The sequence below is a fragment of the Panthera pardus genome, unplaced genomic scaffold (assembly GCF_024362965.1).
Source record: "Panthera pardus isolate Hobbes unplaced genomic scaffold, ASM2436296v1 HiC_scaffold_11, whole genome shotgun sequence".
In the NCBI taxonomy this organism is placed as follows: Eukaryota; Metazoa; Chordata; class Mammalia; order Carnivora; family Felidae; genus Panthera; species Panthera pardus.
In genome coordinates, this window is record NW_026526666.1 from 51600838 (window position 1) to 51619042 (window position 18205).

The 18205-nt window shown below is 34.4% G+C and overlaps 1 protein-coding gene across 13 annotated transcripts in view; it reads right to left on the reverse strand.

Moving 5' to 3' along the window:
* Nucleotides 1–18205, reverse strand: part of MIER1 (MIER1 transcriptional regulator) — a 60853-nt gene that overhangs the window by 35927 nt on the left and 6721 nt on the right. For 7 of the 13 annotated variants that reach the window (XR_008419228.1, XM_053894224.1, XM_019448945.2 and 4 more), the window contains exons 4-6: nt 9815–9839; nt 9649–9685; nt 4780–4925 (exon numbers count right to left, since the gene is read on the reverse strand). Coding sequence is in view for 12 of the 13 variants with exons in the window: in XM_053894224.1 (XP_053750199.1) it covers nt 4780–4925; nt 9649–9685; nt 9815–9839 (208 nt within the window). In the remaining variant the exon portion in view is untranslated. The remainder of the gene's footprint in view (nt 1–4779; nt 4926–9648; nt 9686–9814; nt 9840–18205) is intronic. The other 6 variants (XM_019448948.2, XM_053894260.1, XM_019448952.2 and 3 more) reach the window with 1 other exon arrangement.

The following is an 18205-nucleotide window of genomic DNA, read 5'->3' on the forward strand; positions in this document are numbered from 1 at the left end:
CGTCCGATTCTTCATTTCGGCTCAGGTCATGACCTAACGGTTCATGGGACTGAGCCCCATGTTGGGTACTAATGCTGACAGAGTGGAGCCTGCGTGGGATTCTTTCTCTCTGCACCTCCCTCACTTGCGTGCACAAGTGCGCGCTGTCTCTCTCTCAATAAATGAATGAATGAATGAATGAAATATATGGAAGATATGGACATAGCACAAAATGAATAAAAATACAGGAACATGGACTATACTTGCATATTGTGCTTTAAGAAATAAGTTGACTAAGCACAATAACAAAAAGAGGAGCAATCACGTCTGCATAACCTAAAAGGAGGCTAGCTGGAGGTGAAAAGAACAGATGTTTTCAAAAGACATTTTATCTATCTGCCATTTAACTTCAAAACAGTAAAGTTACCAAATAACTACAGCACTATTTTAAGGTTGGAGTGGTGTCCATCTGCCAGCCATAGAGGAGTGGGTCCCTCTCAGCCGCGTTCATGTTAGTCTTTTTAGAAATGACTGCAGGAGACAGCAGATATTGGCTATTCAAGGGTCATCTGTTGGATGGACACAGTACGCTTCTTATACCGTGTACCACAACCAATTTACCAGTAAATGCTACTGAAAGAAGAGGGGAAGGAGGAGGAAAGAGACTGATTTCCAGCCAGGATGGCATAAGGAACTACACATCCAGACTGGACTAGAGAGACCAGACCGTTCCTAAGGTAAACAACCTCTTGGGATTGTTGGGGCTTCACTATAAGATAAACTATAAAGGGATGGAGGCAGTTAACTTTTCTTTAGAACTCCCACACTGGGGTTTCTTTTTATTCTATGTAATTCTTGTCATGTGTACACTTCACAAAACCCTCTCACATTTTAATCTTTATTTTCCAGTTCTGGAGATTCACCAGATGGTTATGTGTCTAGCACTTCAAAATGAGTATTAAGTATAATATTATTATAACATGATTTTTAAAAAAATACAGATAAATACATAAAGATATAGCTGATCCTGATCCCTCTTCTCCCAAACAGACTGCTACATTTGTGCCATTCAAAACAAGGCTTTGAATTTTAAGAGTACATTTGAAAAACAGAGTTAAGCCAGCCTGCATATTGCTACTCAAGCAAACAAAAGTATATTCACTACAGGAACGATTCTGATACCCCTTCTAAGATTACCACTATAAATTCTAACCTGTATATCTAATTCTATTAAAATATTCAAATGCTGAACTTACATAATTATTTTATATTAAGATTCATGCCTGTATTGAACTGTACAAAATGTAACAACAAACATCAAAGCTTCTTCTATGAAAAGCTACTTTTCACTTAAAACTTTAGATTTCAAACTGAATGAACTTAAAACTACACGCCATGCAATTATTGACAATTCCTGAATGAATTGCTAGTCAAAATTCTGCCACAATTACATCAGAAGTCCATGTCATACAACCAACATGCCAGGTAAAAAATCACCTGATTCTTGACAGAACTGTAATGTTTCATTTCTATAAAAGAATATCAGTAATCAGTGAGAAAATCTGGCTCATTTTTTAAATAAAAACAAAAACCAGTTTGGTTTGGTTCATACCTAAAAAGTTTATAACTTTAAGAAACACAACATATTGGCCCTAAACTAGCTTAGCTGCAGGTTACAGATGAAGCGTTGGTGATTATGCGCAACTTAAACCTAAATTTTAATTATTCTGGGAAAAGTTAGAAGCATCTGAAAAGATGTAAGACAGCCTGTTTGAGGAGAATGATAAAAGATTGGCTCCCCTTTCTCTTCCTTTCTATATCCTCTATAAAAAATTCTATTTTAAATTCTTTTTCCTAAGGAAGGGTCACCTGAAAGCAAATATGGGGAGGCTGTAAAAGACCAAAGGAGGCAGAATAAAGGAGAAATAGGAAACAACAACAGGCCCAAACTTTTAGCAAAGCTCATTAGCAATTTTGTACTAATTAAATGTAATAGCCTGTTTTCAGAAACAGAAAAAAAAAAAAAAAAAAAACAACCAATAATCATTCTACCACACAACCTGTACTGATTATCTCCTCCTGAGTGACTACTTAATTATTTCAGCAACATAGAGTGTGAGAAAATGGAATATATAAGATTTTCCTCCTTTCATGGTTATCCCATGGATGGGTTATTCAGAAATGAAAATATACCTAAAGTGATAGAAGTTTCTGTGAAATACAGGCAAATAACTGCCTTCCATTTAATGAATATATGAAGTGACTACGACTGAGTCCTAAATCAACCATTTCCTTTGATGTTCACATAGGTTCTAGATCATTCAAACAAACTATAACAGTCTTCTGAATGACTTTCTAGCCTCTTGTAAAGAACAGTTTTGACTCCACGCTCCTCAAGTGCTTTTTAACCCATTCTTGAAAAGCTTTTATAACAACTATACATCATGGTCACTAAGACCAATTGTTTTCTGGCTTAAAACAATAAAACACTGAATTGCTTAGGCACTGTGGATTAAGCTAGTTTTAATTACTAAAAGATCCAAAAGGGGACCATCTGACAAGATTTGACTAGATAGTAATAGAATTCCTTTTCTAGTTCTTTAAATGTGCAATATAAAAACTAAAACTCGGCAACACATATTACTATACAAGAATTAATTTTTCCAAAATATTATGTACTCTAAACGTGTAAAGGCTGATACTACGTCTTACTTATTTTGTATGTTCTTTTTGTCATGGGGTGTACCAGATCATATACACAATACATTTTAATAAGAGCATACCAGAGTGATTTATCATTTCATCCAAAAAATTTGACCACTCTTGCTAAGTATCAGGAAATACACTGGTGAATAAAACACTGTCCCTCCTCTCATGGAACTAAAGGAGGACACAGACAATAAATGAGACAAACATATAATTACAAATTGTGTTAGTTATAAAGAAAGTATTGAATCGGGTACAGTGGATTAAAAAAAAGCTAACTGGGAACAGGTAAGGTCACTGTGAGAAGGCAACATTAAGCCCAGACTTAAGGGGATAAGGAACCAGCCTCAGAAAGCACATACCAAGGAGTAGGAAAAAGCTGAAAGGCCTTAAAGCAGGAAGAAACAGCATATCTAAGAACAGAAGCACCTGGTGTGGCTATGTAACAGCATGACAGGGGCCTTGCTGGCCAGGTCAAGGAGTTTGGATTTTCTTCCCATGTAACAGGAAGACACTGCAGTTTTAAATAAAAGGCTGACACAACTGCATTAATATTTTGAAAATACCATCATGATTATTATAGAAATACACCGGATGAAAGAATGGTAAAAGAGGAGAATCCTCTTTTAAAGATGGAGAATCCAGTTAGGAAGCTGTGGTAATAGGCTAGGCTACAAATGATGGTGACCTGGGCAAGACAGTGGCAGCAGAGATAGAACAACAGTCAGATAAGAGGTATCTTTGTGGAAAGAAATGACAGGCTTATTCAGGATTGAGTATTAGGAATGAAGGAAGAGGATTTCCTGATTTCTGATTTAGGCAATAAGGTAAAACAGTGCCATTTTTTATGTTGAAGATAGGGAAGGAACAGATGGAGGAAGTAGGAGATCAATCAACAGTTCTGCTTTGGACATTTAAAATGTAAAGATGTCTATGGAGATATCCAAGCAGAAATGTCAAGCAGGAGGTTAAACAAAATTGGGAATAGGGAATATATTAATGCTAGAAAAATAAAGAATACTGACACTATGGGAATGGATTAGAACAGATCACCTAATTTAGTAATTTTCAAATTTGGTGTGTATACACCCCACAGAGATTCTAATTATATGCCTGGGGAGAGGCATAGAAATCCGCATTTCTTAAGTCTATGAGCAATTCTGAAGCAGCTGACTCTCATACTACATTCTGAAGCGCACTGATTTATAGACAGAAGAAAAATCCAGAACTGAGAATTAGGGAATTCTAAATTTAAATTCCAAATTCACCTTTGGTGAAGGAAAATGAGTCTGCAAAGGATACTAAATAGAAACAAACAGAAAAGAAAAACTGGACAGTAGGGTACTCCAGAGTTCAAATAAAAGGAAGCAGTAACTGTTGAATATGGCTGAGAATAGAGAGAAAAATGATGAATAGAATAGTAAGATCATTGGTCATATTGATAGGAGGGGACAGAAACTATCCAGAGTACTTTATGGAATAAATTGGAAATGAGAAACATGATGACCACTATTAAGAAATTCTGGCTCGGGGTGCCTGGGTGGCTCAGTCAGTTAAGCGTCAGACTTCGGCTTAGGTCATAATCTCATGGTTCATGGGTTAGAGCCCCGCGTCGGGCTCTGTGCTGATAGCTCAGAGCCTGGAGCCTGCTTCAGATTCTGTCTTCCTCTCTCTCTGCCCCTCCCTTGCTCGCACTCTGTCTCTTTCTGTCTCTCAAAAATAATAAACGTTAAAAAATTAAAAAAAAAATTCTGGCTCTGAAAGGGTGCGAGTAAAAGGTCAGTAACTGGGAGAGGACAGAGGTATGTAAGAGGAAATTCAGCATACCTTTATAGCCTATTTTTGACCAGATAACTGTGATGTTTTACTCAAGTAATTCTATTCCACATAATAGCTATTCCTTTTTAAAAAAAATGCCTTTCATTTCAAACTTTAAATATCTCACCTACAACCACACAGAATTTTTCACTATCAATTATATGTAACACCACTCTTCCCCAAAAACAAAGGTAGAGAATGAAAATTTCAAATGTTTCCTCTATCTGCAAAAAAAGCCGTTAACTACTTCATCCTCTAGCTCTTATTGTTATTTACCCTTGCAAGATCCTCTATTTCAGAACTGAAGTTTGTTTCTCCTTCCATCATTTCTTCCTCTTCTAATGTTCGTTCATCATCAAAATCATGAACCAGCATGTCAGCTGATGGATCAAATTCATGGTCATCTGACGTTGCTGAACCTCCTGGTAAAGAATATTTTAAAAAGTTTGGTAAACCAAATGAAGTGTTATCTTATTAATATTTATTTAATGTGTATGTTATTTGAAGTTGGATACAGGTCAAACAAAAGTATCAGGGAAAAGCTATGCACATCGAGTATTAGTTTTCTAAAACTCTTACCCTTACTCATCACTCTGTCCCTGTAAAAAAAACACTCTTGTCTAAGGGATTATTTTTTGTCCTGTTTCACCTCTATATATTCACAGTTAAAATTGTAACTGGTGGGGTGGGAGAAGTATAGCTTTAAAAAAAGTGTGTACAGCTCTTAAAAAGAGTACTGTCATCTAAACACAAAATTTCAGTTGTAAAGAATAATGGATCATATCAAGTAAGAATGGTAATTCATGTGGGAATTACCACAATTCTTAATCATCTGACTGATATTTAATAGACCCAATGAGTATGAGTCTTTATGGCCCATGAGAATACAGTCATGGGAGATATACAGTCATCTGAATACACAGTGTAATGAAAATACAGCTACATTCAAATATTATTCTATTAGCACTTCCACGGAAATATATTTCAGCATGTAAGTAGCCGTCCTTAATTTATTTAGTTGATTTTGGTCTGAAATAATTCAGATAGAGAATATAAAACTGAAATTTATTAAAATGGCATACAGAACTCTTATGAACTCATTAAAAATAATCTAATAGCTAACTGATGTGTAAGCTAATCTATTTTTAGCCTGCTGGCTGGGGAATACTGCTGTACTCAATAGGGTCAAGCCTGTAATAGTAGATTGCAAATGCTCAGCATATACATTCTATAAACTACCCCACAATTGACTATTGCCAAACCTGGACTTAAGTTTACAAATTCATTTTTTTATGAATAAACGAGTTATTTAACATTTAAAAAATCAATCAGCAATTTTTTATCAATTTAAACTGTTAAAAAGTTATATTAGTTAATAATAAAGGTTAAAACCATTAACTAGTAATATATTACATCAGTATGCTCTTCCTTCAGTCCAGTAAGAGAACCAGTAAGTAAAACAAAGCGTTAGACGTTGACTTCTGGAAAAACAGACTATTACGGATAAGGGGACACTCAAGGTTCAGGGTTCTTGTCATCTCCCTCAATTTTCAGTATAAATACCATATTCTGAGTGCTTACTGTGTGCCAAATACTATGGCTCAAGCACGTCACATACATTGTATCTCATTTAATCTTCAAACCCAAACTTGAACAAAACCAAAACTTGAGGCTGAGTTTAAGCAGCACGTTTAAACTCACAGAGCCAGTAGGCGGCAAGGACGGAATCTGAATCGTGGGTCTGCTAATTCAGTGCCTGTGCTTTTACTGCATTCTAAGCTTCCTGCAAGCCACAGCCTCAGAGACATTAAGTATCCTACCTCAAAGAATACTTGAAGAGAACCTATTTTTACTAAGATGACTGAACTGCAAGCCAGATCAGGTGGTGAAGCACTTAGAAGTCATCCTGCTCTTTGACGAACATAATACTAATATTAAATATAAAATAACTATTATTTCTAAATCAGAAATCACCTTATAGTACAAATTAAGTTAACAAACTATCAAAGTTTTAGAATGATTTACAAAATAAAAACACTTAGAAAAGTGTATTAATTTCTTTGGATAATTAAGAAAAGCATGGCATAGTTTTAATACAGCACCTTGGTACTGGCTAAGGGACTAGACACAAAAGTTCCATGAGAAAACATCGAGAGCCACTAATTTAGTTGTAGCTTTTTACTTAATAACAAAGGTTAATACCATTAACTAGTAATATATTACATCAGTATGCTCTTCCTTCAGTCCAGTGAGAGAACCAGTAAGTAAAACAAAGCATTAGAAGTTGACTTCTTGAAAAACAGACTATTAGGGATAAGTCCCTAATAGTCCCAATCATTATTCCTTCTTTTTGAGTTTTTAATGAAAAAACATTCCCAAAACTTTTCAGTTCACACAGCAACCTTCTAGGACACTTAGTCAATAATCATGTATTCCTACAAATCATGCTGTACTTTTCTTCTCCTTTGTAGGCAGGAAGATCCTAGAACAACCTCACACCACAACTTTGTACACTATTATCCTAATTCCTATTGAATGCAAATATTGTAAAAAATAATTATGCTTAATTCCTAACTACGTATACTCTTTCACCAACTAAAACAAAAACAAAACAAACTCACATGAGTACACAGCACCAAGTTGAGTGCTATATTACTTACCTGAAGTCTCCCATTTTTTGTCATTACTTGCAAAGCCATTTATATTTAAAGCCTTGCCACTTTACTCTCTCATTACAAGAAATAACAAAGTGTGGGTGAACCTTTTTCCCCTTCTCACTCCAATCCTCTCCATATATATACCACACTGTTTTCTAACTTTCAATTTCACTTTTCTTGCCTTAATCTGACTTCTTGGTTTTACTTGACTTATTTTTGCCTTGTTGAGACCAATTAACCATTCTTTTCCTAGCCTACTAGGCTGTCTCCTTGAGGTAAAAATCCCCAAGATAAATTATTAGGGGCAGGGAGTCTGGTGCTTTGTGTAAATAAATATTTTGCTTCAGAGTTAAGGCAAGTGTCAGCTTGGTAATAAAATCGTACCCTAATACAAAATTACTAAGGTATCTTACATCTTTTCAAAGATTCAAAAGATAAATTAAACATATCATGTGCATTCATTTAATAATTTTATTTCCTTCCCTTCCCTAAATCCCTACATCTAATGGCTACTAGTCTTACAGGTAAAGTCTTGTATTTTACCTGTACAGGTTTACACTGGGAAAGTCCAGAGACAAATTACTGAGCCTGGGTCATGTGACTCTTATTACTAATATCAATTCCAAAGTACAGACGTTACAAAGGACACAGCCTCTTACCAGTGGACCAAAAATTTTTTTACATGAAGCCTCTATTCCTAATTTTTTCCCACCAACTTTTGTTAACTGCCTACAATTAGTATTGTAAGGACAATAAATATTCCCTTGGGCAGAAACCTGATACTACAAACACTATCTACTTCAAAAGATCTTCCTTAGTCCGAAACCAAAAAAAAATCAATCTATTTGTAGAAGCATTCAGCAAGTAGTAAAGGCCATCGAAAACATTGTATTCTTCAAGTTCCACTATTCTTGCAGTTCAGCCTAGGCCAATTCAAATGCAATGGAAACTGAGAAAGCCATTAGTATCACCTTTGAAGTAATTACTTTTTTTGTGCCTATGTATTACTTGATGAATTTCTCAAAAATTCATTGAAAAATATCTAAAACTCAGTCTATTTGCAATGGGACAACATGAACAAAAACAACTAGAACCCACTTTTTCAATGAAAAAGATGTCTGTGTTTGAAAGAAAAAAAATACTGGGTACAATTCCATGTCCCAAAAAGGATACAAATAATCTGCTATTTATGAGGTCAGATTACTTCCAACCTCAACCATCCAGAACATAGTATAAAATAAGTTTAAAAAAATCCTTGAGTTTCAGAAATGTCACAACGCCTAATATACTTTACTTCCAAGCCTATTAGAAAAGAATAAGACATTTGTAGCTAAATAAACACGAAAAAAACTCAGTCAACTGAGCACACTAGTCATTTGGAAGGGATCTGGAGGTATCCTAATCCAACTCTTACTTCATACATCGTACTACATAGAATACAACTATTTGTGTTCATGAAAAGAATCCTAAACCATTAAAAAAGGCATATATTAAGCATTTTTACAAACATTCTTTCTAAAATTTACAACACAGAAAGATTGCTTTAATAATCTGGAAAATTCAGTAATGTATCATACCTAAATATTCAATATATATATGATGTTTTCAAATAAAACATTACCCTGCCTCTGAGAACTCCCTTCCTGACTCTAACTATCTCGCACTGTTCCTTACACGTACTCCACTGTAGAAGGCAGTCCTCTCTCTTGGTGAAGTTTCTGGACACCAAGGCAGACTGGGCTCTTTCCTGACTGCTATTTGGCTCCAACCAATTGTTGCTATAAAGGAATGCTGTACCCAGCGGTGCCAGAACCTCTGACTAATCATGAGAAGCCTAAATTCAGATTTTATATAAAATATTCTAGGTTTTTAAAATCACTAGACTGGCCAAACAAAAAAACATTTGTGGCCCAGATATGGGTCAAAGATCACATGTTTGCGAGGCGCCTGGGTGGCTCAGTCGGTTAAGCATCCAACTTTGGTTCAGGTCATGATCTCGCCATTCTGGAGTTCGACCCCCATGTCGGGCTCTGTGCTGACAGCTCAGACCCTGGAGCCTGTTTCAGATTCTGTGTCTGCCTCTTTCTCTCTGCCCCTTCCCTGCTCAGACTCTGTCTCTCGCTCTCTCAAAAATAACAAACATTAGAAAGAAAAAAATTTAAAAGATCACGTTTGCAACCTCTATATGGTCTGTGGGTAAAATCAGATCCTACTCAATCTAAACATAACCTCCTTAATTTATAACATTGAATATTCATTTTTGAATGTTCTGCTTTTTTTCTCCCTCACTAAATGCATTTTTTTTCTCAAAAACTTTGAGCTTCCTATACAAGCAAATATTTCTAAGTTAGTGACTCCCTTTGAAAAAGCACACTTCATATTTACTTGAAATCAAGTATCAATTAAAACCTATAAGAAATACACGTAGTAATTCATAAAAAAAGTGAACCTACAAGTAGTCATGAGGTTGAACTCACAGCAGCCTCACCTGTACTTTCATGGGCAGTCAAATATTTCATCCATTTCTTTTTCCCCAGAGAAAAGAAGCATTCGGAAGAAAAGCAAGTCAGATGACAGTCTAACTCCTCTAGGCTTTTTATAATAGGACAAATGTTAGTCAAACAGAAATTATAGAAAATACAGAAAATACTTACCTGGACTTGAAGACTCAACAGATGGCTGAGGAGGGGGAGAAAAGAAGAAATATTAGCATCTTTGTATAGTAAATCTGTGCAAAATTTACAGGAATTACTCAAGGACCAGTTTGACATCAAAGATCACAGTTAAGTTTTTACATCTGAATTATCTAAGACAAATTAAAACCTATATAATCCTTTCTCTGACATTATATTTAAACATATAAAAATCCCAAACACTCCTGAATGTAGAAATGAAGACAATAATATGAAATTGATTCAGATTTTAAAGGCAAATATGGATCTCATAACATATGCAGCTTAAGAGATCTGATTTTAGATATTAGAACTTTCTGAAATATTTTCTCTTATCAATAAAGGGGAAATTACACACAAGATTCACTAACAAGCTGGCCTCTGGCTTAAAATACGTGAAAGAAGGGAGGCGAAAACACTTCAAGACGTTAATTTTAAATAAAAATTATGTTGTATACAGTAGAAGGAAAAAGTAAAATGTTATTAAGCACCAAATAGTACATTAGGCTAACTTTACAACAAACAACATATTTTTAAATTATCACAGAATTAGTAACCTTTGAGCTAAAGTCTAGAAAGGTTAAGGTCTCTGATGAAAAAATCAAAAACATTCCCAATTATAACATGCTGCTTCTACTGTAGCATTCTACCCCTCATAAATTTAACTATAAGCATTTAGAAAATTTAAAGATAACACTGTTAGCAACTTATTTTGGTAATACAACCACTTGACGGTTTGAGGCTATTATTTTATCTAAATTCAGTTAATTCAAAATTATAAACAAGTCATATACAAACATAAACTTCTGTAAATATATAACAAAAACTCAAGATGCTTCAAATGGCATATGCTTCATAGTTAAAACCTTTCTTATTCATTCAGAGCTATTTCATGCCCATTAGAAGTCAGGCACGCTGGAAGCCCAAAATTATTAGCAAAGATAAGTTATTCCAGCACAGACAGTCCCTGACAATTATGGCTCAACTTACGATTTTTCAACTTTATGATAGTGCAAAAGGAATACCCGTTTAGTAGAAACCGAAGTTTGAATTCTGATCTTTTCCTGGGCTACCAACACGTGGTATGATACTATCTTGTGATACTGGGCAGTGGCAGCGAGTTGCAGCTCCCAGTCAGGCATGCGATCACGAGGGCAAACAACCAATACACTTATAACCATTGTGTACCCATACAACCTTTCTGTTGTTCACTTTCAGTCTAGTAGTCAATGAAGTACATGAGATATTCAATACATGGTTATAAAATAGGCTTTGTGTTAGACAATTCTGCCCAACTGTAGGCTAATGTAAGTGTTCTAACCATGTGTGAGGTAGGCTATCCTAAGCTATGATGTTCATTCAGTAGGTTAAGTACATTAAATGCATTTTTGACTTAATATTTTCAACTTATGATAGGTTTATCAGGACATAACCCCATCATAAGGAAGATCTCTATTTTCCTTCTTTCTGGTAACTAATGCGGAAGGGAGCCGAGAAGAACAAAATAAAATGAGGAAAGTGACGAATTTTTGAAAAACTAGGCATCTAAGACAAATTTCTTTTAAGGGGTTAAAATTCTATTTTGAAAACTGTCCATAGTATGCTATTGTATTAAGTATGACATTCTCTATTGTACATGGTGACTTAGGTTCTTTTGAAGCACACTTCCCAAGGGTCCTATTTTTTTTCCCTTTTAATTCTTAAAATGGCTCTTGACTATAGCATCAACTTACTTTAATAAAAGACTGACAGTAGTCAGTATTATATATTTTAAAGTGTCACACCACTACCCTTACTTAAAAGTTGCTCTGCCACACAGAGTCAAACCAGTGCTACTTATTAATTCCATTCCTCTAACAGGAAGCTGAAAAGCAGGGTGATAGAGTAATGTAACTATAAAAAGGGTTTCTAGCTTGCTTAACATCTTATGGGCAGAGTAACACACTTCTAAGCTCAAAACGGATATAACCACCACACAAATTATTACACAGCAAATCAATATTTTAAAATATTAATCTACTTTTATGTCATGCAGTTATGCTTTGTTTCCCAAGTTTAAGCACAATTTCTGTCCAAGGCTACGGCAACGATGACTGTCTTTATCTGGTCCCAGGTTTGCCACTCACAAAGTAGCCTCACAGTGCTGTTTTTCCTTTTTAGTAAACTTCTGAAAATATTGCAGGGCAGAAACAAGAAAATCAGCATTTCTTTCAAATTAGGAGCTTAAGAGAAATGGCTCTTTGAGCGTTCAGTTCTTTTTGAACACTCTAATAATTACTCCATTTAACAGTCTTCTGATAAAAAGGGGTTTCTGATTAAAAATGTCATTCTTCTTCTGAATAAAAGGTACATTTTCACAGATGTTAGGTATTGGCAATAACAAAGACACTGAGTTGTGAATGGCGTTTGCAGTTTTTAAAAGGCCTCAAAGAGCACTAACTGCCAATACCACACTGATCCTTGTGTTGTATTGGTAAAGTTATCTATCACTTTAAAGTTCTGAAAAAGGTCCCAAATATTTTCCGTTAATTAAGATACGAAATATTCAGAGGACTGGTATTATTTGTACGTTTAGCTGGCAGAAAGGAGAACACCCAGTATTCAAAGACAGCATTAATGACCGTTTTACATCAGAAATACTGGAATGTTTCAAGAACTGTAATTTGACTGATGTGTACCTAGGTTAGGATAGGGAAGGGGAAGTAGGGAGATATGCCTCTAGACATACATTTTAGTATTCCATGTTCAAAATATAATTACACTGTTTCCATTTGGGCTGGGTGAGAGTGAGATATTTCTTGTAAGTTTATTATACTCAATTAATTTAAAAACTGACCTTTTAGAAAACTGGCATTTGAAAATTTTATACTATACATTACTTTTGTCCCAACTGCAGGCAAAAAAATTATTTTTCAAAGTAAAAGTTCACTATCATAATACAGGAAATTTAAGTACAGAATGTGAGCATTCTTTTTTTTAGGCATTTAGAAGAGCAGAACCAGCTTACATTTATATAGTACTACATATTCTCCAATGCATAAAGTTACTTGATCATAACTACATACCTGGCAATAACACCCACTCTGCCAACATCATTTTATAGATTAGCAAACCCAGGGAGATAATGTGACTTGATCCATGGTAAGTGGTGAAGGTGGAACTGAAGTCTACGACCTGAATATTTCTATACCTTCGAGGGGAACAACTATATTAAAAATCTTTTCTCTTTACCTCTTTCCTTCCTCCCCCTTACTTTCTTACTTTTTTGAATGTTTTTCATCTGTTCAAAGTATATTTAAAATGTGACTGCAAGTTATCATCTGTCATGTCAGACTATTATCTATGTCTATTTAGGAAGTGGTATCTTTAACAGTATCTTCCAGAAAAACCTGCGACATCTACCATTAATGATGCACAAATTAGTACCTGCTTAAAACTAGAGCTGTAAAACAGGTATTCATTTGTAACTTTTTTTTGTATTTTTAGAAAAGGCACAAACTAGAAAATGCAAATAGTAAAAAAAATTTTTCATTAGAAGTGAAAATGTATTTATGATGCACTCATACATTATTGGTAGAAAAATACAAGTTGGTTTAACCCTTCTAGTGATCATTTTGCTAATATGAAATTATCCTACTGATAAGCCTAAGAAAGCATACCAAGATACATGTTTAACAGTCGTTACCATAAAGTGGTTCATAGCAACAAGTTGGGAAAAAATTTTCAAGTCTATCATTTAACTAGTTAGAAATGAAATACTGTTCTTCTAAGCAACAAAACACTATTAATCCATTAAAAAGAGACAAGTCTGTTTGTGGTGAATGAGGAAAAAAAATGTAAAGAACATTTATTTATTTATTCATACATATATTAGGAGTTAAAAAAAAAAAAGTAGAGAAGGGGGTAACTTGGGCTGGAATATAAATGACATTTTTTTTTTTCTCCAAAAGTACACACAAAACCCTGTAACAATAGTTATCTCTAGGGAATGGGTTGGGGAGAGAAAGTTTTTTTCATTTTATACCCTTCTATACTATTGGAATTTTCTAACCACTTGTTAGTATTACTGGTTTTTTTTTAAAGAAAGTCAGTGGAGATCATCTTATGGAATTATGAGCAATTTTCATTTCCTTCCTCTACTTTTAGATTTTTAAGAAAACCTATTACTAGCCACTTTTTTTTTTTTTTAACAAATGTATCATTTAGAAAAATAACCTAGTTTTCTTTTAGGTGCATACATAATTATCTGAGACAGAAAACATAACTAGACAGTCACACAGAGTATGAGTAGGCTAAATCAAATTAAAAAATGAACAGCTGACTTTTATATCTTCACCACATATATGATTTAGTTGATCAAGTTGCTAATACTTGTAACAAATATTAAATGCCTCAGATATCTTCAAATGTGTCTCTAGAACACAGTAAACTAGAATATAACCATTAAAAAAAAAAAAGGTAAAAATGAAGTAATCAGATTCATATATTCCAGGCAATCAAAAGCATATTTTCAAATAAACATAACTGTCTGAACTAATTTCTCCCCTCAAACTAATTCCACCACCATTTCTTTGTTATCATCACCTGCTTAACAATATAGACGCTGCTAACTAAATCAGAGGTTCTCAAGTGATGGGGATAGAAGCCAGGAAGGAATTAGATGCCCCTCCTCCAGGTGGAGAAAGCAGGGGAACTGTGCTCACCATTTCTCTTCCTCCATACAAAACTAAGTCACTTAACTTTCCCCTGAAGAATTTGGGGGCATAAAAAAGATTAAGAAAGTCGTGTTGGTAAAACTAGCAAATTGACTACAGTAGTAATAACTCAGAGGATGAATTGCTATTATTAAGCACTAGGAATTCAGAAGCCTAGGTTCCACTCTTAATTGTGCCACAGCCTAACTGCACAACTTAGGACAAATTGCATCAACTCTGCTCAGTTTCATTTTCTCTAAGTAAGATTTAGATATCTTCTAGTTCAATTTCCTTTGAGATCTAAGTTCTTTACTTTTATTATAAACTGCTCAAAAGACCTAACACTACCAAGGAATACTTAGCTAAAGGGATGGGATATGTTTAACAGCCTCTTCTGAAAATTTTTTTTTAAATCTAGGACCTTTAGAAAAAAATCTCAATTTGCAAAAAGCTTTTTTGGGGGTGCTACTTTATGAATTTCCTATCTACACAAACATAATTTAACGGTCATTCTTATAAGCCATAGAATAAGTCAAACAGAATGAGTCCCAGGTGATGACTGGTACTTGAACAGTTTTATCACTGCAATGAATTTTGAAATCATTTGCAAATCTTTTGAAACATACAGGGACTCAAGCTAACTTCAAGCAAGAAATTTCTATACAGGTGATTACTTTTCTATTTTTACTAATCAGTTTCTTATGGCAGTGTTTGTTTTCTTTTTTTTTTTTTTTAATGTTTATTTTTAAGAGAGAGTGCAAGCAGTGGAGGGGCAAAGAGACAGGGGGACAGAGGATCCAAAGTGGGTTTTGCATGAGCCCAATGCGGGGCTCAAACTCACGAACCAAAGCAGAAGATCATGACCTGAGCCAAAGTTGGACACTCAACTGACGGAGCCACCCAGGCATGCCAGTGTTTTATTTCTGATTTGAAAAACTGATTACTCTCCTGCAGAAAAATTCTCTAAAAGTAATCGACTTTTATATATCTTCCAACCAACCTTTTCTACCTTATCATGCACTTTATCACTCCTTCTGAATTAAACTTTATTAGATTCTCATACATTTATCCAGAGTCTTACTCTGGATAAATCCTAAATACACTCAAGTATAAACACTAAAAAGTTCATTACCACTATAGAGAATTATTTAAGGCCTAACACTACTGCAGTGAAACAAGTTTTGTTTAGAATAGAAATTAACACCATCAAGAAGAATGGTCAAGATGATCCTATTTCCTTAAAAAATGAAATCCAAATACACTAAAACCCACTAAGCAAGGAGTGTGTTTTCAAGAGAAATAAATGAAGATGTGACAGTGAATAAACAGATTACGTATTGGTTTTGAAAAGGTTTAAATACTTAAAACTAATATAGAAAAGTAGGTTCATTAAAATCTTCTTCTCTTTATATGATAGCAATATGACCTAGGTGAAAAGATAGGTCTTACACTATGTTGTCGCTCTCCCCCCCCCTGGAAAAGAAAGTCCCGTATGTGTTTACAAACCCTGAAATAACAGACAAATTGTTCATTCCCAAAGGTCCCTGTACCACATTCCTTATAAAACCCAAAGGATCAACTATTTCTTCCTCTTATTCTTTCTTTCTCGTTGCCTTTGTAAAACTGCAACTACCCTGTAATTTCCTTCCTTTAAGTGTAACTAGGAGAACCTCCTTTTAGAAGGTTGATAAGTAATTTTAAGGGATAAAAAGCAATGAAAAATATTACTAAAAACCTATTAAGAAAAAGAGTATGTGCCATTTCTTCTAAGCACATTAAATATGTTTTTAATGTTAGCACGATTTGAGGAACCATTAAACACATACTTCCTACTTATAGACTGCCTAGGTGATCAGATCAAATATGAAAAAATTAGTATATTCTATTCACATCTAAATCAATTTGTATTCAAGAATTAAACACTTTTCTGGAAAAACAAGGTAAGGTCATTCTCCTATGTAGGAAATAACAACAACAACAACGAACTTAGAAGCATAATATTGACATTTTTCTCTGGAGACATGCTTCTTCAATAACCTGTTTTCCCCTCAGATTTATCAAATAAATGTATATTGTTGCTTTGCATTTTCTGTTATTTTACCAGTCAGCTTCAATGCTCAGGTCTACTTAACCAAAAGTGCAATAGCACATTTGATTTATTCTACCAGATGCTTTATACTGGCATCACAAAGAATGAATCTCCTGAGTGCCCATATAAAAATAAAAGCAAGCACTTCTCCATCTATGTTTTAAAAATACCTAATCTCTAAAATCATCCTAATTACTAAAATATTGAAATCAGAACAATACAAACTAATTTTACTTTTCACCTCTTCACCTGTTTAGGTATTTTGTAGGACACAGATGAATGACGGTTTCCCCATTCTTCTAAATTCACTAAAAACAAAACTATCCAACACTAAAAGATGAATTTTTTTTTTAAAGATTTCAGGTCACTAAATAAATTCACTGAACACAAAGTTCAGGTTTACTCTTCTTGAAATTGAACCATCCATGCGTTCCTTACTGAACATGAGAATTCCATTCTCTAAGTTATGCAATTTTTAAGAAAACTAAAACTTGAAAATATTAGGAAATGATTAGTGACTCAAAATATTGCTTTTCCTCTCTTATGATACAACCATCTTTAATTTCTAAAACAAGAATATTAATATACTCCTATTTACATACTGAGTTTTCAGTGTGCTGGGCAATTAAAATTTCTGGGTGAAGCTTTCTAAACTTAAATTTCACTGTATTTTCAAAAACAAAGTTATTTTCCTTCAATAATAGCTTGCCTTAAAATAGGACTACAAAACTTAAAGCTTAAGTCATTGTGAGCAGCACCGTGAGGGAAGAAACCACATAACCTATTACAGTACACTGCTGCTTATCTAAGAGGCATTCACTGAAAGGGGGAATCCACTGAAGGCTATTTAACAAAATGTACGTAAATCCAGCTACATATAACTCCTTCCCCAACTTACACATGAAAAAAGGAACACTTAAAAATCTTACCAGGACTAAAATTCCTTCAGCCCAGTGGAATGAACCCAGTCACATTTAAATGAAATACAAAGTACTAGGTTTTCTCCAACTCATGTGCCTTGAAATACAATTCTTTAACCACAAAGAACAAAAGAAATGGAAATAAATCTAAGATCTAAATTTAGTTTTAGATCAAAAGTATTAAATGTTTTTAAAAGATTACTAGCAGTGAAGACTCCTGCTACAGTGAATCTCCTCTTCCTTTAACAGCAAATACTCCACTACAAAAGTACAAAGCCAGTTTCCATAAGGAAAGCAGAAGGGGCAACCTAAGAGCAATTCCACAAAACAGCTAACCAGGTCCCTCCACTCAACAGGTATATGAAAAAGCGTCCAAATTAATATTTTTCCATAATCTATATTTCAGTATCCCAAATTCAAAGTACTCACCTAACTCACCACTGACTTCATACAGCAATTAATGAAGACAAATATTGGGGACTGGATGGTAAGAAAATTTTTTTACCTATTCGTGAATTTGGGGATGTCTGAGCCCATGAAAACGGTAATTCACACAGAAGAAATGCCTTATCAATCATTTAGTGAGGCTCTCGCTCAAAGTAGACTTAAAACTCCAAATACTATCACTTCCTGAACTCTAGGGGGTAAGGAATAACGAATTTTTCCGAGG